This window comes from Phaeodactylum tricornutum, chromosome 19 (assembly GCF_000150955.2).
Source record: "Phaeodactylum tricornutum CCAP 1055/1 chromosome 19, whole genome shotgun sequence".
Classification (NCBI taxonomy): Eukaryota; Bacillariophyta; class Bacillariophyceae; order Surirellales; family Neidiaceae; genus Phaeodactylum; species Phaeodactylum tricornutum.
Genome location: NC_011687.1, coordinates 381,377 through 401,777, shown reverse-complemented (window position 1 = coordinate 401,777; position 20,401 = coordinate 381,377). Strand labels below are relative to the sequence as shown.

General features: G+C 49.9%; 7 protein-coding genes across 7 annotated transcripts; 5 read left to right on the top strand and 2 right to left on the bottom strand.

Moving 5' to 3' along the window:
- Positions 1-579: 579 nt before the first annotated feature.
- PHATRDRAFT_48834 (predicted protein) lies at positions 580-2,456 on the top strand (the record flags this gene model as incomplete). The annotated part of the gene is made up of 2 exons (XM_002183445.1): positions 580-798; positions 882-2,456. The coding sequence occupies 2 exons, from the start codon at positions 580-582 to the stop codon at positions 2,454-2,456; spliced, it is 1,794 nt and encodes a 597-aa protein (XP_002183481.1).
- A 1,413-nt stretch (positions 2,457-3,869) lies between these two features.
- Positions 3,870-5,620, top strand: PHATRDRAFT_48833 (predicted protein; the record flags this gene model as incomplete). The annotated part of the gene is made up of 2 exons (XM_002183444.1): positions 3,870-4,088; positions 4,151-5,620. 2 exons carry the CDS (start codon positions 3,870-3,872, stop codon positions 5,618-5,620), a joined length of 1,689 nt encoding a protein of 562 aa, XP_002183480.1.
- Positions 5,621-8,972: 3,352 nt separating this feature from the next.
- PHATRDRAFT_15286 (predicted protein) lies at positions 8,973-9,284 on the top strand (the record flags this gene model as incomplete). The annotated part of the gene is made up of 1 exon (XM_002183443.1): positions 8,973-9,284. A coding segment is annotated over one exon (312 nt), but the record flags the coding sequence as incomplete, so codon positions are not given.
- A 487-nt stretch (positions 9,285-9,771) lies between these two features.
- On the bottom strand, positions 9,772-11,076 carry PHATRDRAFT_2215 (predicted protein; the record flags this gene model as incomplete). Its single annotated transcript, XM_002183317.1, has 2 exons — positions 9,772-10,101; positions 10,162-11,076. Coding segments are annotated over 2 exons (1,245 nt in total), but the record flags the coding sequence as incomplete, so codon positions are not given.
- Positions 11,077-12,566: 1,490 nt separating this feature from the next.
- Positions 12,567-13,559, top strand: PHATRDRAFT_22774 (predicted protein). Its single transcript, XM_002183442.1, has one exon. It carries the CDS (start codon positions 12,677-12,679, stop codon positions 13,394-13,396), a length of 720 nt encoding a protein of 239 aa, XP_002183478.1. The 5' UTR covers positions 12,567-12,676; the 3' UTR covers positions 13,397-13,559.
- Positions 13,560-14,375: 816 nt separating this feature from the next.
- Positions 14,376-15,509, top strand: PHATRDRAFT_15324 (predicted protein; the record flags this gene model as incomplete). The annotated part of the gene is made up of 1 exon (XM_002183441.1): positions 14,376-15,509. A coding segment is annotated over one exon (1,134 nt), but the record flags the coding sequence as incomplete, so codon positions are not given.
- A 766-nt stretch (positions 15,510-16,275) lies between these two features.
- Positions 16,276-20,326, bottom strand: PHATRDRAFT_39392 (predicted protein; the record flags this gene model as incomplete). The annotated part of the gene is made up of 2 exons (XM_002183316.1): positions 16,276-17,787; positions 17,864-20,326. 2 exons carry the CDS (start codon positions 20,324-20,326, stop codon positions 16,276-16,278), a joined length of 3,975 nt encoding a protein of 1,324 aa, XP_002183352.1.
- Positions 20,327-20,401: the final 75 nt, after the last annotated feature.

Genomic DNA, 20,401 nt, shown 5'->3' with positions numbered 1-20,401 from the left:
CCGTCCCTCAAATTGCAATAAGTGTCACAAGTGACAAAAAAGTCAAAGTTAAAGTGCGATGTAAATGTAAGTGAACATCGGAGCGATATCCCAAATCACGTCTTTTGATCGCGTCACATTAAATGAAAGGTACACTAACAAGAGTATTCACTGGTATATTGACTGATAAAAAGTACTGTCTACCTGCACTCCCTGTTATTCTCGCCTTATGAGTACGACCTACGAGATACAGAATCTTGAAGATTCATTTAAGACAACGGCTGTTTCTGTGACGTGACTTACTATTTAGGATGGAACGGTTTCACATGCCGGGCGTACATTGTATACAACGCAAGCCATTCTATCTTGCAAGACATTTACCATTGTGATTAGACCTATCAGCGAGTACTATGCACGAATGATGGGAAGCTTTTCGGGCTGAGGTACGAGCTGAAATTGTGATAAATTTCTCCCCATCGAAAACCTGGGAGGCGATAGTAACTTCGTTCCTGACTGTAAACTTCTTATTCGCTCCATTCTGACGCGAACGATTGCCCAAACATTTCATTTTGTGGTGCTGTGGTGAGGTATCTGAAAGCCATGACTTGCCTTGCTCATCACCACTGGGGCGGAAGGCTAGTTTCAAGGATTGCTATGATCGGTTTGGTGCTCATTCTTGTCGGTTTGAATTTGTGGAATGACTCCGCTCCAATCAACCCAACAATTCGATCTTCAGATAACTCTGGCACGCAGTCCTCGAGTCTTTCCCGAAGCTTTCCTCTCCCCTACCGCAATGATACTCACGAAGGAAACAAAGGTGTAAGTCAGGATCAGTGGGTGCAATGCAAAAGAATTGAAAAGTTTTCGGTCTTATTCGTCAAAATTCTTTTGTGGTGGTGCAGAATGGCAACGAAAACTTCACTTCTCCCAGCAATCTAAGTACCACTCCTAATAACGCAAATTCCTCGTCAAAAAGGACAATTTCCCCTGCACTACAACCGCGATCAGATGCATCAAAAGACTCCATATTCACCGTTCAGGAGGTAAAATCGGCTGAGGCTTTATCTAAAATGGAAAGCGAGAGCCTGTCGAAAAATCTCTCTTCTGCGCTGCTCTCGAAGCATTTTCCAACAGCGGATCAACGAGTCCGATTTTACATGTCATCCTGGTACGAGCCACCATGCGATCAGGACGAATTGCTCGAAATTGTCAAGTATGTTGGTAGCAGGGGCAATGAAGGCAGCACAGCGGCCAACGAAACCGGAGAGGAGCAAAAAGATGACAGTATGACACAATTCATTCCTTCCTTCTCCCTCCACCGGCACGTACAATCCCCACAAATATCCAGCTCCATTATATTCAAGGGAGCAGCTAGGGCCGATACCGACGTCGTATTTGCTTTGGACAAATCTGCTCTCGATTCGTGCGAATTTAATCCCCGACCAGACCAAAAGAAAATCTTGGAGAGCATCTATTGTCCAGAACTTCGAGACACATTATTACTGCCTTATCAAAACCAAATTGGCCTAACCAACACTTCAAAAAACAACGAGCTCTCGGTTGTGTTACTTGCGCAAGTCGGCGACGCCCTGTCATCCAGAGCTATGGACGATTTTGGAAAGCCACATGGATACTCTGCGCAACCTACTGTACCTCATTTTACTAAAGTACGGCTTGCTTGGGATAACGTGACTGCAAGAGTTTCCCTAATGAAAGCATCACCTAGGTCCTGCTCAACCTTACAAACACGACGAATTAACCGCGGGAAACTGGAACCAATTATTTGGAAAATGGGAATCAAGCGGCACTACAAAGGAGTGGAGGACGTCCCCAGTGAGGACGTACCTTGGGAAGAGAAGCGGGATGTTGCTGTGTTTCGGGGTACCTCTACTGGGGATTTTGACCAAAAAATGCCGGCTCGCGAGCGTTGTCGTCAAAATCAGCGCTGTCGGCTTGTGTTGGACTACCACAATTCGTCTCTCGTGGATGCAAAGTTTACCAACATACTCAGCAGGAGCAACCTGCCATTAGCGATCGACGGTATCCCTATAAATGGCAGTCATCTCCAGAGATATGAGCAGCTAAGGTACAAGGCGTTGATATTCATGGAAGGCAACGATGTCTCTACCGGATTGAAGTGGGGATTGTATTCCAACTCGGTTGTTATGATCACAAAGCCATCAATTTCGTCATGGGCCATGGAAGAGCTCTTGGAACCGTACGTACACTATGTGCCTTTGAGGGACGATCTATCGGACGTGGAAACGCAGATGAAATGGATCGTGGAGCACGACAGGGAGGCGAAGGAGATTGCGTTGCGGGGGCAGCTTTGGATGCATGACCTGCTGTACGCCGAGGAGTCCGAGAGGGACAATGCGGCAATCAATGAAGAGATTTTGCGGCGATATCAGACTCATTTCCGACCCGGCATTGCGGTCAAGGAAGAGCTTCTATTCTATCCGAAGCCGTTGAAGTAGCAGGACTACTATTATGTGTAGGGAGCATATAGATTTTGTAAATCCTGACTTCCTCTGTGTGTTCTCGTCAGAAAATAAATTCAGATGAACAGCAGTTGGCTTACCAAGATACGTGGCTTAAAACTATAAATGTTAAGATGATTAGAAAAGCAACTCTGCATCTGACTCAAAACTTGCTGTCTCGCGAAGATACGCGGACCATCCTATCCCAAAAAAGTGAGACCACGGACGCCAACAACATTGTGCGCTTCAAGCCATGCAGCATCTTACAAAGGATTCAGAATCAATTGGTTTGCTCAAGAAGCTAGTTGAATTTGATCAGAAGATAGCAGCAGCTTGTCAGAAAGCAAGGTTATCAAAGAAGAATAAAAAACCTGTTTAAATTGGTGGAGATAATCGAATCACATAGCCAAGCGGAAGTGAGGTGTGTTGTGCTCAGTACATACCATTTCAACGAGGGTGGCACGTATTGACAAGGGCACCGCTTTTGATATATAGCCTCATAAGGTAATAGTCAGGTAACAGCCAAAAGTCAATCAGTTGATATAGACCAACAATAGTCTACCAAGCTCAATTTGGGGAGATCCGCCACACCTTCTGGGATCTGATGTTCTCCTTGGACTGCAATAAGGGCTTCATTTGCACCTCCGATCCCTGCACCTAACAATAAGCTTATCGAGAAATTTAGGTGAGGGCCTTCGCGATCTATGTCATGCATGAAGGATCATTCTTTTCCTTTTCTCTGGATCGAACCATACGGTGAATTATGATAGTTGCTTTTCCCCTCTTAAATTAGGCTTACGCTCTTCGCAAACCCTCAGGGAGTCGGGTGTCATAGAGTCACGTTTTCTACGTTTTGTGGATTGTTCTCGTTCCCCGAGTAACTCGCATTTATTTGCTTACTATTGGTAATTTGGGAAGCTCCTGCTCTCGACCGGAAACTATCGTAGATTCAGTACCATCAATTGATGAATGTTGAAATTTCATTTTGTAGCTGGATCTGTTGATGTACTCCAACACAATTTAAGGTACTGCTTCAAATAATACAACAGCAAATAGTCGGATATGTGTTGTTATTGACTTGGACAAGGCTATCCCGCATATATGAATTTGATAAATAAAAAACATGTGTCTAATCCGTTTAGTTGAATTTCGATTTTTCCAAGAGTCGCTGAACATATGCAAAAACCTTAAATAATCGTAAATTTCCTTACAGCTTCGTCCCTTGCGTTGGCCATTCGGCAGCCCCATCACGAAGGTATTTACGATTCGATGTATACAGTTAGAACGGCTTTGAGCGAGAGATGAGTTAGATTGACTGTGCCATGTGAATGCATTTCAAAAGTTGGATGTTCATTGTTTCCCAACTATTCACTTTCGTCGGCATTGTGACCAGTACAGCTGGACACTACCATGCCGTGCATTGATAATCCGTATGGGAGCGGAAGGCACACTTCGAGGCTTGCTATGATCTACACGGTGATAATTCTCGGTTGTTTCAACTTGTGGAATGATTCCGCTCCCATTGATCCTCGTGTACGCGCGTCCGATATCTCCTGCTCACATTCCTCGGATCGCTTCGGAGGATTCATACACCCTTACCTCAATTTCTCAAACGGAATCAAGAGTGTTGTAAGTAAAGAATGGTGCATGCTTTATGCAGGGATCGAAATGCAGCTGGTTCTAAAATTTAGTTCGTAAACGGGGTACAGGGAAGCTGTAAGGAGCTTGTTCACTACAAAGCAATCGCTCCTAAAAACAAGGCCATTTCGTCGTATGCTTCCTCGGTAATTCGAGCGCATCGATTTCCAACAGTTTTTCAGCGAGTGCGGTTCTACATGTCATCCTGGTACGAGCCTCCCTGTGACGAGAGCGAGTTGCTAGAAATTGTTGAGTACGTTGGAAACGAGAAGCATGAAGGCAAGACGATAGTCGCGGGGTCACAGTTATTAACACATGCTGTCCCGGCGGACGAACAAGATGGAGTCGAAGCGGCAATATTTCTTCCTTCGTATTCTTTTCAGCGCCAAACACTGCTTACGGACACCAGCTTGTCGGTGGCAGTACGGGCAACTTCTCTGCCTGGGACTGATCTCGTCTTTGTTCTTACTAAATCCACTCTCGACCTTTGCGAATTCAATCCCCGTCCCGAACAGCGAAAAAGCTTGCAAAGAGTTTACTGTAGAGAGCTCCGTGACAATTTACTTCTACCGTTTCAAAAGCAAACCAATCAAACCGGAGACCTGGCAGTACTGCTTGCTCAAGTTGGTGATTCCTTGGCTTCGAAAATCATGAATGAATTCGGATCCCCGACTCGTCAAAAGCAAAGACCTTCTATACCTCACTTCAAAAAAGTGAGACGAGCATGGGACAACGTGACCGGACGAGACTTGATGCTGAAGATATCGACCAAGTCTTGCGCCACTTTAGAGACACGGCCAACCAATAATCAAGACCTGGAACCAATCATCTGGAAAATGGGGGTCAAGCGGCACTATGGTAAGGTTTCGAGTGTTCCCGAGAAGGATATTCCATGGGAAGAAAAAGGCAATGCGGCCGTGTTTCGGGGTACGACTACCGGCCTCGTGCACCCGGAAACATCATCACGCGAACGCTGCCTGAAAAATCCGCGTTGTCGACTAGTGTTGATGTACCACAATTCGTCCTATGTGGATGCCAAGTTTACCACAATTTTGGACTCGAGCAAGCTGCCACCAATTATCGACAACATCACAATCAGTGGAGAAAGTCTTTCCATGGAAGATCAGTTGAAGTACAAGGCGTTGATATTCATGGAAGGCAACGATGTCTCTACCGGATTGAAATGGGGATTGTACTCCAACTCGGTTGTAATGATCACAAAGCCATCAATTTCGTCTTGGGCCATGGAAGAGCTCTTGGAACCGTACGTACACTACGTGCCTTTGCGGGACGATCTATCGGACGTGGAAACGCAGATGAAATGGATCGTGGAGCACGACAGGGAGGCGAAGGAGATTGCGTTGCGGGGGCAGCTTTGGATGCATGACCTGCTGTACGCCGAGGAGTCCGAGAGGGACAATGCGGCAATCAATGAAGAGATTTTGCGGCGATATCAGACGCATTTCCGACCGGGCATTGCGGTCAAGGAAGAGCTTCTATTCTATCCCAAGCCGTTGAAGTAGCAGGACTACTATTATGTGTAGGGAGGGGCGCAGTTGGCATCGCGGGGAGGGGATATCGCTAATTTGCCTACAAGAAAACTCAAATAATTGGATTTACAATTATAGAGTAGTTTCGAGATATTTCATTATGAGTATCTTGCTGTATTTAAATGTTTGCACGATTCTCAAGTTCCTTTGCGCCTATATTTATGTTCGGTAGAGTCTTTCGGGAAACGTGGCGAATGCCACAAATGACCAAAAGAGAATGACTGAACGTGCGTGCATCGTTCCGGTCTCTGGAAAAGGGCAGTTTCCAGGCAGCGACACCGCGCGATATGAGGTCTATCTCGTGCCAGCGTCCGCCTCCTTTCTCTCTATCATGTTAGGCCCAAGAGTTTTGAGGTTTCACCGTCAACAGAGTGTGTGGATTGTGCGTTCGAACATTCTCAAACGCGCATAAGGGGTTTATCGTCCGCAGATTAGAGGAGATAAAGGTAAATCTACCACGAACGCAGGTACAAGATCATTTACTCTGTCAAGCAACGTCGACAAGTGGTGACAATTGCACGACTGTCTCGCCATGAGTTCGCTTTCGAGTAAGCTGGAAGGCGACTCGTTGACGTTAGAATGTGAACGTCAGGTCCAGCAATTGCACGGACTATTTGTTAGTTGGTTCCAAGGGAAGCGAGAGAAGGACAATATTACAACGGAACTGAAACGTCGCTTGGAGCCAGACTTTGCGCACGTTGCCCCGAATGGACAAGTCCTGAAAGGTCGGTCGGCACTGCTGTCACAGCTTGACGACAAGTATGGTTGTTACCGAGATCGTGTCTTCCAAATCGATATATACAACACCAAATTACAGTGGCATGACAACAACAAGTGTCTCGTGACCTACGAAGAGTGGCAATCCTGGCAGCAGCAGCCGACGGCCAGTACACCAAGCAACGATGGCAGTGGAGTGGTGCTGCACCAATTCGGTCGGGTCTCTACCGCGCTCCTCATCAATAAGGCTTCCCGATGGCGATGGGTTCACGTACACGAAACGTGGCTGGAAGCTGAGGGACCGAGCAACGCATCCCAGCCGACGCTGGCGTCGGACGCGGGTACAGTGGACAACGAAACCGTCGTGACGGGCCCCGTGGAAGCGCCCCGGTCGTTGCTTTCTACAACGCCACAGCAGGGAGTCCACAACGGGCACTTGTCCGCTTGGCAACCCAGCGCAACGGCATCAGTCCAACGCAAATTGCTCGTACTCGTATCGCGGCAAAATTCGTCGCGCGAACAAACGGCCTTCCAAGATCAAACCGACGCAATTTTGCGGGCCCACCGTTTGCCCTACACCACTATAGACGGGTCCGATCCAGATCAACGGACGACCCGCAACAAATTATTCGGTTTATCCAATCTGTGGGGATCGTATCCGCAAATATTCGTCGTCTCGATGGACAAGGAAACACCCGTGTTTTGGGGTGACAAGAGCCGGCTCTTTGCGTCCAACGAGGCGGGAACGCTACGACGTGATTTAGGGTTTGTTGGCCCACCGGAGGAAAGCGATGCGCTCGGCCCGGGACATATGACGAGCCTACTCAATGGGGCAGTTCCAGTCTCAGAAGACAAGGTTCCGGACAAGGGCAAGAACGATGATGGTGACCATACTAGGGGACAGCCGCACGAAATCAAGTTTCAGCCTCGACGGACGCACGGCTCCAAACTACTCGTACTCTACTGCAGTCATTCGGATTACAAAGATCAATTCCTAGCACAGGAAGAGGCTATGACTGTTTTGGCGCTGAACAACTTGTCATTTGAGAGGATTGACGGAACGGATGTGGCGAATCGGGACAAGCGCGATGAGCTTTTCCAAGTATCGCAAGAATGGGGATCTTATCCACAGTTCTTTTTTGAAGATTTGTCTGGCGAAACCGTGTTTTGGGGAGGCTTACAACCATTTTTCGACGCCTTCAAAAGGGGGATTCTGAAGGAAGAGTTGGGTTTGCCCGAAAGTGCCAAGGTCGACGAAGATGACGCAACGACCGGAGCGCAATCTGCTGAAGCATTGCAAGGTCGCGATCACGTGCTAGTCATGGTATCGTCCCAGGCGCTTTCACCACAGCACATGGCGACGCAGAACAAGGTCACAGCGATTTTGACTGCCAAGAAAATTCCGTTCACTGAAGTGGACGGGTCGGATCCGCACAATCGAGTCCAACGCAACCGATTGTTTGGCCTGTCGAAGAGATGGGGTGCGTACCCGCAATTCTTTGTAGTGAAAGCGGATGGTGATACATCCTTTTGGGGGTTCCAGGAAGCGTTCTTTATATCGAATGAAGCTGGAACGCTCAAGGAAGATTTCGGAATCGACCTTCAAGAGAAGCAGAAAAGGAGCATGGACGCTGCGGTGACGGCTGGGGCTGTGGCTGGCGCCACCGTTGCTGCAACAGCGGCTATGTTGGCTAAACAAGAGCAAAGCGAGAACACCGCAATGAGCACCAACGCGGTCACTAAGGGGGATCAAGTAAGTGACACCGATAGTTATTCTGGCTGCAATGCCAAAGAGCTAAAACGGGAAAACGTCATCGCACCCGAAGACGCTTCTATTGAATGCGCCGATGAATCTGAGATTGAGGAAGACGATATTTTCGAGGCCGAAGCAAGCATCGCGAAAGAACTTGATAGCGAAAAGGAAGAAGAAGAATTTATGCAGGCATCACAGGGGATTCTTGTTTTTGAAGAAGAAACTGAACTCAACGAAGTCGACGATGCGCCGGAAGAGTCCTCGACCGACGGTACGCCAGCTGGCTCCTCTATATCAAAACTAGCTGCTGTTGCTTCTCCCATACCAAACGATACTTCCAAAAAACGACACGTGTCGACTGTATTGGAGAAATATGCCAAGCCTCTGACCTGGGAAAAGGCTCTGGTAGGACTATCAATTGCTGGATTCGACATAGGTACGTCTCAGGGCCCAATAGGGGATGAAGCCTGGTACAAGGAAATGGGTGATAGTTTAGAAGAGATGGCGCAGTCTCGCGCCTTTCCCCGACCGCGTCGAAAGATTGGTTTACCCGAAATGGTTTTCCCTGCGGCACATGTGGCGCTCGAAGGCCACGGTTTGTGGTTGAGTTGGGATGTTCTTGACGTACTCGAAGAATGGGCTGTGGCGCATCAAGACATAGCGACCCGTTCTAGTATTGGCAGCCGAGGAGTTGCTGTGATGAAGTCAAAAGATGCTTCTTTGTGGGCAGCCAAGAAGTATCACGGTGATGAAGGAAATGACGTGGCTTCCATCTTTCACTACGATTGGACATTCAGTACACCGTTTTGCGGCAAGGTAGAAGGGGGTGAATGGACAGAACTCGACAGCTCAGGCATGCGCACCGAGCTGTTGACTGACACTTCCATTCCAATTCTTTTCTTTGACGAGATTATTCTATTTGAAGATGATTTACACGACAATGGACAGGTCGAGTTCTCCGTCAAACTGCGTGTCATGCCCTCGTGCGCATACGTCCTGGCCCGATTGTGGCTGCGCGTGGACAACGTTGTCGTCCGGATACGGGAGACCCGCTTGCTAGTGGATTTCTTCGGCATCAAGCCCAAGATCTTCCGCGACGTTACATGGAGAGAGTGTTATTGGGGTGAGTTGGGCGCGCACGGTTTGCCTACAGACGTACGCTCTTGGCACTACGAAGGGAACGAAACGCCTCAATGGAATGCGCTCGTCAGAAACATACCGGAAGTTGCCGTCCCGAACGACATTTACAAACACGCAGTGCTAGAAGCAAACTAGTTTTGCGCTTGTGTGTACGCTCCGTCTACGACGCCAACTTGGCTTGATTTGTGTAAGCAAAATTAAATTGATATAAGCCTTCGCAAAAGGATACAAAACCGTACAACTATGAAAAAGAATAGACCTCCATGCATTTTGAGTGCCTCTACATATAACAGTTCCCCAACCAAACCCTCCGAAAATTTCATCCACATGGCACGACTGTCAACGTGGATCGGACCGTTTTTGCCTCGTGTCGTATTTGCGACTCGTACTTGAACTGATCGGCCACGGGTCCACCACCGAGAACCTTGCGCAGCACGTCTCCGGTGTGACCTTGAAAAATTTTGTAATGCATCTCGGCAATGCGTTCGTCTCCTTGTCCGATGCGGTCTCGACGGGCGGCGTCCCGTTCCGACACTTGCCCCGCCTCCAGTAAGCGTGTTGTGGCGGCGGACCAGCTTAGTACGTCTCGGCACTCCGGTGTCAGGGGTTCCGGATTGTGCGACGTGGCGTGTTGCAGGACACGGCAAAAGTCGGCGGGTGTTTCGTAAAAGAGACAGTTGGGGAACTGTTCAAAAAATACGTTCGACGGGTGGGTAGGTAGAATGACAAACTTGGACATGGCAACAGCTTCGGCCGTCGACGTGCACAGCACTTCGGTGATACTCGGATTGACCATGATTTTGTAGTCCGTCGAAATGGTCCCGTGGTCTTGACGGCCCAAAAACTGTACCGGTAAGGGAACCCGTCGTTTCCAAAAAGTGGACTTGCTCCCCACCGAGGAAACATCGTCGTCTTCCAGTGCTTCTCCCAAGAATGCTTTTCGTATTTCCTTTTCCTCCGGCCCGCTCCCAAAGACGTCCATGGCAAAGTACGATCCGGTCGCTTTGCGGTAGGCATACTGCAACCTCAACATCTTGTCCAGTCCCTTGGCCCACAGTAGCTTTCCCAAGAAATAAATTTTGGGACCGGTCGGTGCCGGCGTGTGCAAAAACTCGTCCCGTATTCCGTGGACGTTGCAAACAGTTTCCTTTTCGGCCGCGTAGGTTTGCAGAACCGGGCTTAACTTGATGACCTTATCGCAATAGGCCCGTACACACCAACTGGACAACACCCCGACCAAGGGTCCGGTAAGCAAACCACTGTAGTGGTGAGAGGCGTAGGCTTTGTAGTTAGTGTGGATAATCCCCACGACGTGAGCAAATTTTTTCCGCCAGGATGTTTTGCCCGGAGCCCGGTAGCAATTGATGTGTTCGGGTTCTTCCAGTAAACAGACGGCGTCGTCCGGTACGGTGAGTCGTTCGCAGAAATCGCCCATGGCAAAGATACTGGAAAGTCCGTGATGGTAGCGGGCGGGGTAAAAGACAATGACCACACTGTGAGCTTGTTGGGAGGTTAGGCTGGCACGGGTGACGAGCCATTCGCGTATGAATGTTTCCTGTACGGCGGTGGTGGCGTGTTTCCAAGCGTCGCCGTAGAGCAAGACTCGATCCGCGGCGGACTCCAACCACGGAATGACCAGCGTGACCGTCGTGTTTGTGTTGGTTTTATTGGTGATGGCGTTGCTACTATTGTTGGTTCCGTCGCAATCCTGATGTGGACAGCGAGCAGCGTTACGCAGAGTTAGGTAGGCTGCCCGGAGCAATGGGTTGACGGCGGTTCCCGTCATCCAGGGCAAGGCCGCGGTGGTAACAATGAATACGGGACGTGGTCGGGCCAAGTCGGACTCGTAGGTTGGTTGGGTACCGGACAGGGCCAATTCCGCGTCCGTGTAGTCCATGGCATCCGCGGTGAAGGAAAGCCAGGAACTCGACCGAGACGGCGTTCTCGGTGCGCACGAGTCTGGGTAGTTGTGGTGGTGGTCCCTGTTTCGGAACGAGCGTCCCGTCTCGTTCGTGGTTGCGGTTCCTCCCGCCCAGGATGATTTCCAGTTGCGTGGGGAACACGCGGAGACCATCCAAGAGTCGTCGTCGGCGGAATTGTGATTGTCAATTTGACTGTGCATAGTATCGTCGTTGTCCTCGTCGTCATCGAGAAAGACAAAAGACTCGGGCCGACTCGCTCGCCGGGATAACAAACGCACAATTCCGGACGGAGAACAGGTGACGGATTCAACTTTGTCGTGCGGTGGTCGTAACAACGGCAGTGATTGTGATTGCTGCGGTGATTGTAATGCGAGTGCCGTGCCGTGGGGGCGGCATGTCGACACCGTGAGCGGCACGTTGTCGTGATCGGTCGAATCCGTCGTGCTGGACGACACGACGGAACTGGAATCCGTCCCGTCCACGTCGGGCGCCGTCAACGACCCCGATAGCGACGGACGCGCCGCGAACGAATGCGTGTGGGGACGTTTCGTTACCACCATTGTCGTCCCGGACTCTCCCAGTGTGCCGACTTGGTTGCCCATACTGTTCGTTCGTCGATCAACCAAGAAACAGTCCACGGGACAAGACGCACGCACACCCGACTCTGGATGGAGAAACAGATCGGAACGGAACGGGACGCGTCGTAGAAACCTGTTGGACTGGTAACAACCGCAATCACCAGTGTTCCTTGCACTGTTGCTGTTGCTGGTACTTTTGTTGTTGTTGGTACTTTGCTGGTTGGTTGCTTTGGTGGAAGTGGGGGGAACTATTGCCTTGGACGAATTGCCTGTCTGTCGGAGAAACACCGGAAGTGAGAGAACGGAATCGTAATCGATTTCGAACGCAAACGGAAAAGAAACGTGGTGTGTTTGCTTGCGCATGTGTTTCGTTGTGTTTGGGGTCTGTGTGTGTCGCTCGGTCGGTGAATGTGTTTTTTCTTTCTTTGTTATTGTCATTTTACTGTCACAGTACCATACCTACAGGTCACGGGGGCTTGGGGAAAGTTCGGCGTCGATCGAGAAAGGTCGAGACTGTACGGAATCATTCCTACATACGCCGCCGTGGACTGACGAATGCCGGGGTCACGTACTACAATGACACGCGCAGGCCGGCCTCCGGAATACTCCGACTATTTTTACGTACGACGGCCAGTAGGACGCCGTCGATACAGACATACCTAGATTTCTATCTCTATCTCTGTGTAAGTATGTGTGTGTGTCGATGTGAGTTGCCAAATTCCTCATTCCTTCCGCTGTTGGTTTGGAGTTACCGCTTTTCGTCTTACTAACAACACCACAGTCCGTTACAACTATCACACACTGTACCGGAACCAACACCCCACACACTACAATCGTTCGCCCGCTGCTCGTACCAGCACTAGCACTAGCACAACACACACTTCCCCTTTCTATTTCCTTTGTATACAATTCCGTCACCATGAAGACTCCGGAATCTGTCCTCAAGAAAGAAGCGACGCAGGCCAAGATCCAAAAGGCGCAGGCGGAAGCCACCACGGCGGCAACGGCGCAGGGGGTGGCCGACCGGGAGGCCTTTGCGAAACAGGCCCAGACCTACCAGGACGAGTACGCCGCCGCGGAAAAGGCCGCGGTGGACAATCGTCGGGCCGCCAAGGTCGCCGGGGGTTTCTACGTACCCGCCGAACCCAAGCTTGCGCTCATTGTCCGAATCCGGGGTACCATTGGCGTCTCGCCCAAGGCCAAGAAGGTCATGCAGCTCTTCCGCCTCCGGCAGTTGCACAACGCGACCTTTGTCAAACTCAACGAAGCCACCATCCGCATGCTGCGACTCATCGAACCCTACGTCACCTACGGTTACCCCACACGCGCAACGGTGGAAAAACTTATTTACAAACGCGGCTTTGGCAAACTTCACAAGCAACGCATCGCCATTGCCGACAACACCGTCATTCAGGAAGGACTCGGACAGTACAACATTCGCTGCACCGCCGATCTCGTTCACGAAATCATCACCGTGGGACCGCACTTTAAGCAAGCCAACAACTTTTTGTGGCCCTTCAAGCTGTCCAGTCCGCGTGGAGGATTCTCCAGCAAGACCAAGCTGTTGCACTTTTTGGAAGGCGGTGAAGCCGGTGCCCGTGGTGACGAAATCAACAAGTTTGTCAAGAAAATGCTCTAAGGATTTTTTAAGCGCGAACCCGCCTTTTTACACTGTAAATCACTCGAAAAGGTTCCGACCCCGGGCGCAATGCTCGGGGCGGTCGTTTGCCTAGCTAGGAATGTGCCTTTTTTTATGGACTGTACGGGTTGTCGTCTCTAGAGCCTAACATTGCTTGGTTTTGACGGGTTTGTCGCCAAATACGGACGGTAGCATCGAATTTCGTGAGCACGAAAAGTGTCATGACACGCAACAATTCACCGGACTCGTTTGTAGCTAAAACAAGAGTTGAACGGATTTCCCAAGCATGATGGCAATGCGAGGTGTCGGAATGAAAAGATTTTGCACGGTAATGAGACATGCTACGGAAAGTGTTTTACAGTCGATCAACTTTCACCTGTTGAAGTTGTCCAGCTAGAGTAGGTTGGAGGAGTATTGCGCGTTCGGAAAACAAACAAAACCTGTGCTTTGGTATTTGAACCATACTACCAGGGTAGGGGGTCGTCCCAAGACAGGAAACCTACAGTATGCACTACGGGGGTTGTTGCATCTCCAGACAAAGGGGATCCAAAATCCCGAACTAGGCACTCTATCGCTTCGGTTGCACTTTCCTCGCCATTGACGATTACGTAATAATAGTGGCGCAATCACCATGAGCAATATACCCATCCTTTTTTACTGTACTGTAAGAACCCAGAGACTATAGTCAGCGCATGAATCTCGTTGACAAGATAAGGAAGACCCTTTGTTTTCATCAAGCATGAGTAGTGGACTTCCTGGCTTAGCATCGACGGCAGCACCACCGCCCTCCCAGAGTGGTAGTCGCCAGGGACGCAATGGAAACTCGTCCAACGCTACCACTCCGACTTCGTCTCCGTGGATTCGCAAACCACTCGCCGTCGTTCACCAACAGGAACAAGACATGCTTAACAGCATCCACAACAGCGCGGCTGCCGCCAGCAGTCACGGGGATGATCCACTCGCCGGCGAAGTCGGCACACTCCGCCGACACCTGACGGTGTGGGATTTGATACTCATTGGAGTCGGTGGCACCATTGGCTCCGGGATCTTTGTATTGACGGGACAAATTGCCGCTCAATCCGCTGGTCCTTTGACTTTTCTGTCCTTTGCGATTGCCGGTATCGCCGCTTGTTGCTCCGGCGTGTGCTACGCCGAATTATCGGCACGGATTCCGGCCGCCGGATCGACCTACGTGTACGCCTATGTCTGTCTGGGAGAAGTTGCGGCCGTCGTGGCGGCAGCCTGTCTCACGCTCGAGTACGGCGTCGCCGGGGCGGCCGTCGCACGATCCTGGGGTGACAAGGTCGTGCTGTGGATGCAAACGTCCTTTGGCGTGTCCGTGGCCTCCTGGATGATGCCCTGGGGCGTTAATCTTCCCGCCGCCGTCGTCTCGTTGGGATCAACCCTTTTGCTGTTGGCTGGCGTGCAAGAAAGTAAGAATGTTTCGAACGTGATTACGTCGCTGAAAATGGCGATTGTTGCGTTCATGACCATTGGTGGCTTTATCCTCTACCAAAAAGTCAACATGCAAGCTCCGTTGGCGCCGTTCGGAGTGGACGGGGTCTTACGGGGCGCCACAACCAGCTTTTTTGGATATCTCGGATACGATGAAGTCTGTGTGGTAGCCGGGGAAGCTTTGCATCCTGCGAGAGACATGCCCCGAGCCGTCTTGGGGACCATTTCAATTGTCACGGTGTTCTACGTGTTATCGGCGCTAGCCTTGACCGGTATGGTGCATTACAGCGATATTAGTCCGACGTCGGGCTTTCCCGAAGCCTTTGCTACCCGACACGTTATGTGGGCCTCGCAACTGACGGCGCTGGGGGAGCTCGTTACGCTACCGGTCGTAGTACTGGTCTCCCTTATGGCCCAGCCGCGATTGACCTTTGGTATGGCCAGTGATGGCTTGCTACCGGCAATTTTTGCCCAAGTGGATAGCACTGGAAATCTTCAAGGAGGAACATTGGTTTCTGGTTTGGTCATGACGTTCGTGGCAACGTTTATCCCCTTTGTGTACTTAAATGATTTGATCAGCGCTGGCATTCTCCTCGCCTTTAGCATGACCAACTCGTGTTTGCTGCTGTTGAGATGCGAACCACCGACTCGGCAACCCAAACTTTTGGAATGGTCCCTCGTTTTTTACAACACATTGTGCTTCGTGACGTCGCTTCTCTGGACGAACGATTTTTGGTACATTCCGTTTCAACACTTTTGGGCCATTGTTTCCACCATGGGTATGCTGTTCTTTCTGTATCGAATAGCCTGGAAATGCCCGGCTTCGTACGCCTTCGGGGGAGCTATTCTATCACGGAGATCCGGTGATCGACACTTGAACATTCCTGGACAAGAATCCATCGCGGATCATCTGTACTTTCGTACGCCCTGGCTTCCGTATCTCCCCTGTATTGGTATTTTTGTCAACTGGTACTTGATTGCCCAACTCGAAGCGCTCGGAATTTTTCTGCTCGTCGTGTACGTAAGCATGACAGTTGCCGTTTATGGATTTGGCTGTGCGCATCATTCGGTTGGTCACAACTGGAATTGGGGACGGGGGAACAATCCACAATACGAAACGGTCGAGAGCAACGAATCGGGTGAGATTGAAGGCAGCGCGTCCGCAAATTCGGAACAGTTTGCGTCGAATGGAGATCTTCAACGTTCCAATTCAATATCCTGAAGTGACGATGTTTGTACAAATCAGGTGTATCGAACTGAGGAAATGGTTTCTACCTAAAAATCATCTTTTTGAAAAGTCTCCGCAGATAGATAGGATTAACGATTCGCAGGCCTTTCGCGAACATTTTGAGAATTCGCCATCCAAATGGTCATAGACTCGAAGCAGAACAGGCAAAGACTCAACTGCTTAATCATATAATGTTTCACTCGTAAAAATCAGTGCTCGTCGATCTCTTCATGCCCTGAAGGTTTTTCGCTTGGAGTCGGTACAGAAGAGGTGTGACGACCAAGAACGCCTCCAGGTCGTCAACTGATTGCTGATGTCGAAAGCCAACCAACTGCTTAGGTGTCAAGCGCTTTAGCACTTTGTTGCGAAGTCGAGCAACAGTTTGGTAATAGATAAGGCAGAGTTGCTCCGGAACCGGCTTAGGCTTCCAATTTAACGTGGCAAGAGTCATCAGCGCATCCTGGGCAGCATCGTTCCGGTTTTTTGGGACTTGCAGTGCTTCATATGCTCTCCGTATGGCAGGCTGCGCATTCATGACGACCTCAGGAATCCCTTCCTCTCTAAGTTTTGCAACTAGAGAATAGAGCCGCTCCATCCGTGGTTCGATAAATTGAGGAATATAGTCGTCGAGTACAACGAAAGCTTTTGCTACAGCGTCTTCTTCGCGGCTGGCAGGCTTCGCCAGAGCCGTGATTATTTCGCGTTCTCTTTCCTTTTCTTCACGTGAAATACTTAGTCCGTACCCGTCCAGAAAATTTTCCAAGCATTCCATCTGGCGTAAGTATCTGCTGGATGAACTAGCCATTGATCTTCTGAGCCGACAAACTGAAGACTTTCGAGCACCATGGAATACGCCGTATTCATGAAAGATGTTTGTAAAAAGAACTCCAAGTGCGTGACTCATAGGTCCAATCGTAATCGGTCCTTGATATATTTTGAGCATAGGCAGTCGATGGCTAATAGCTTTCTTTGCCGGTATTTGACAGAGCGCTTGACCAGCGAGGATCTCGTTAACATTAAATCCTGCAGCTGAAATTTCGTCTTGAATCAATTCACACCACCGCATCCTTTCGCTTTCGGGCCAGTCTTTGCCTTCTTGCAGGAGTACCTTGAAGCCTTCGGACCACATGTGTCTCTGCATCGATTCTAGTTGCCCAAGCATCCCATGGAGCGTTGCAATGACGAGAGGGATTCGGAAGTCCCTTTTAAGTATTGGTTCAAGGCGTTCGATAAGGGCTGTCGCGATACTTCGGATTTGCACAGGGGTGCAAACGTCAATAATAATATCCAGAAAGGCAGGGTTAAGAAACGACACCACCTCTTCGTTTTTTACCTGTTCAATCTTCAACAGAAACATATCTACCAATTCGTTCAAGACAGCAGCCATTGGCTCAGAATCTACGCCTTCCGACACCAAATCATTCAATACCTCCCAAAGAATGGTGCGAGGTAGCTTGAAAAATTTCCTTCGGGTCGCAATCGTCAGGATCTTTGCTAAAGTCTGAAAGAGGGGTGGAAGCTCATCGAATACCTGTGAAAATCTCATAACAATCTCTGCTGATGTTTGTTGAACTGTCATGTGTAAATTTTTTCCCATGAGACCTGGAGGAATGTACAGGGTGATGTCCTCCGTCGTCACAGCATAGCCGGGTTTTCCTTCATTCCATAGTTGGGCAGATAAGATTCTGGACGCTGCTGATCGTTCAACCTAAAAGAAGAAGAATACATTGATCAGCTTCAGTTCTCGTCAAATCCCTCTCAATTTCAGAAACGAGTATGCTTACAAAATATCCAGCACAATATCCGGAACCTTGCGCATACGTAGTGAGCCAACGATCGCTCACATTCATGTCAGCCAAATCTCGAAACATAGTACGAAGGGACTCTATATCTGTTTGTGCCACAGTCAAAATCGGAATTCTTATCCTTTGGTGCGAACGCGCAATATGTTCCACGATATCCGTTGCTGACATCCAGTTGTAGAGGGGCACGTGCGTGCAAAGAAAGCAAATACGTCCAGTTGCGTTACCATCGGAGGACTCGGATCCGACAGAGAGGCGGCTCGATAGGCGATCGACTTTTGCTCTTCCTCGAAGACACTCACGGATGAGCGAAAACGAAAACTCGTCTAGAAACTGGATTCGATCTACGACGAAACAAGCATTCATTCCTTTGTCGATGATCAAAGTGACAAGTCGGACACATTCATCGTGCGCCCTTGTCCAATGGCCTTTCTCCAAGTAGTCAAGGACGTCCTTTGCTCCACGCTTTACGACGTCGTCATCAAGATATTTGAACCAAGTGGCCATCGTTTTCGCCAGTTGTAATAGGCCGCTATTTTCTTCACAAACGTGGAGATAAGGAACCAAGTCAGCGTAGCCGGCCGCCCTCTGACAAACAATCTTCTTACCAGAGAGCGTTGGCCCGGTGACTAAACACGCGCACCGAGTGCTTTCTCCGTTAATCATCTTTTGAATTTTCCGGACTACATCGTCGTGTACTGCGCCATGGACCGTCTCTAATACTCGAAATGCTGAGTAGTCTGTAGACTCGGAGAGTGTGTATATTGGACTCACCCCATCCGTTCCTTTGATGTAGATTCCAGCGTTTAACGCAACCATGCGGACTGCTGCCACTGGGTCGTCATAGATTGATTGATCCAGAACAACCTCGTGACCAAATTGCATACCGAATTGCATGAGACGCGCGGCTCGAACGGGAGGGCCTCCGGTAATATCCCAGCGACAGGCGATTGAACTCGAGCCTGTGACGCCGCAAAATGTAGCTCCCGCAGCCATTCCAATCGCACAGCCAACGTGCTTGTCGACCAGCTCTTTGCAAAGATCCAGACCTAGAATACTGGCTTCTGGAACTGCTTCGTAAAGATTGATGGCTGCGGTAACGTGAACGCCCTTGTCGTCGTCGATGATTTGTACAATGGGGCAGCGGTACTTGTCTAACACCCCTTGAACTTCCATCAACCAATTCACTGCACTACCATGGGAAGTCATAGCAATAAATAGAACGCAAAGACTGCGCATCTGCGCAATCTGTGTTGGTGACAATCCACCGTGGTTGAGTTGGCGAATAACACTTGGATGAATGAAATTCTCTTCAATATGCTTATTTCGTCGCGCCATACGATCCATGAGAGTACTTTCAATGTGAAGTTCCATCTCGTTTGATAGGGACTCCTCCACATCTAGATGGGTCAAAATCTTTCCCATGCCAAATTTACCCACTTCGGTCTGCTTGGCGAGATCGATAATACGGTACCGTCCATGGCTGCCTAAGAGCCCGAGACATGCTTCGGATGCGCAAATTTCCCCCGCACATGCCAAATCCACAAGCTCACTGATTTCCAACAGTGCTTCGCCACTAACAGCGTGATAGTAACGCTGCATGTTCACGTGTGTCGGAGCGTCAAAAATTTCCGACTCGATACGTCCGCAACTCAATCCACAATGTATTTGAAATATCATGGAACTACCGTCTATCGGATGCGACCCGGCCGTTTTTTGCATTTCTAACGCGCATCTTGCTGCACAAAGAACATTCATGGCTAAATCGCTCTGTTCTCCTTCCCACACGACAAGCACAGCATCCCCGGCAAACTTGACAACGTCGCCACCGTGGCTGTGCACAAACTGGAGCAGGCGTGACAAATAGGCGTTGACGATAGAGCTGAGTGCGTGCGCACCGCGATGAGCAATGGCCGTGGTAATTTTGGAGTAGCTGGATAAATCAATAAAGAGAACGGCAGCGTGGGCGGTGTACGGTCTAAACGAGACTTCCGACTGAAAACGGCGGCAAATGAGCGAGCGAAAGACCAAATCGGCCACGAATGGCTTGATCAGATTTTTCCAGTCTTCGCTGCCCCGTCGGATCGATTGAACAGCGAAGTTGTCGGTCCGCTTGTGTCGAAAGCCCTGTTTGGAAAGGCGTATGGTAGTGCTGATCGTCCGTTCGCCTTTCGAGCGACCGAGCGGAGCGATGTGGGAAAAGTCAAAATCGTCGTCATCGTCGTCGCCGGTACTGCCGCTCAACGCGCTGATGGCACTGCTGCTGCTTTCATACAACGACACTCGGCGCTGTGCTCCGCCACCGCGACTGGGATGGGAAGCATGACGAGAGCTGCGACCGAAATTGGTGGGGCTGGGCCTTTTCGGTTTATTGGTGCCTTTGCCAGTGTTGCTGTTGGGTTCGTCGCCATTCTCCGATGCCGCGCCAGTTACCTTGTCTTTCATAATGATAGTTGGTTAGATTGACGAGGTCAACTGACTGTGAGAAAGCGGGATCACCGGTTGAGAGAATCGATACGC

What these genes read in the sequence shown, in the direction of transcription:
- PHATRDRAFT_22774 (XM_002183442.1), top strand. Translation starts at nt 12,677, where the DNA reads ATGAAGACTCCGGAATCTGTCCTCAAGAAAGAAGCGACGCAGGCCAAG.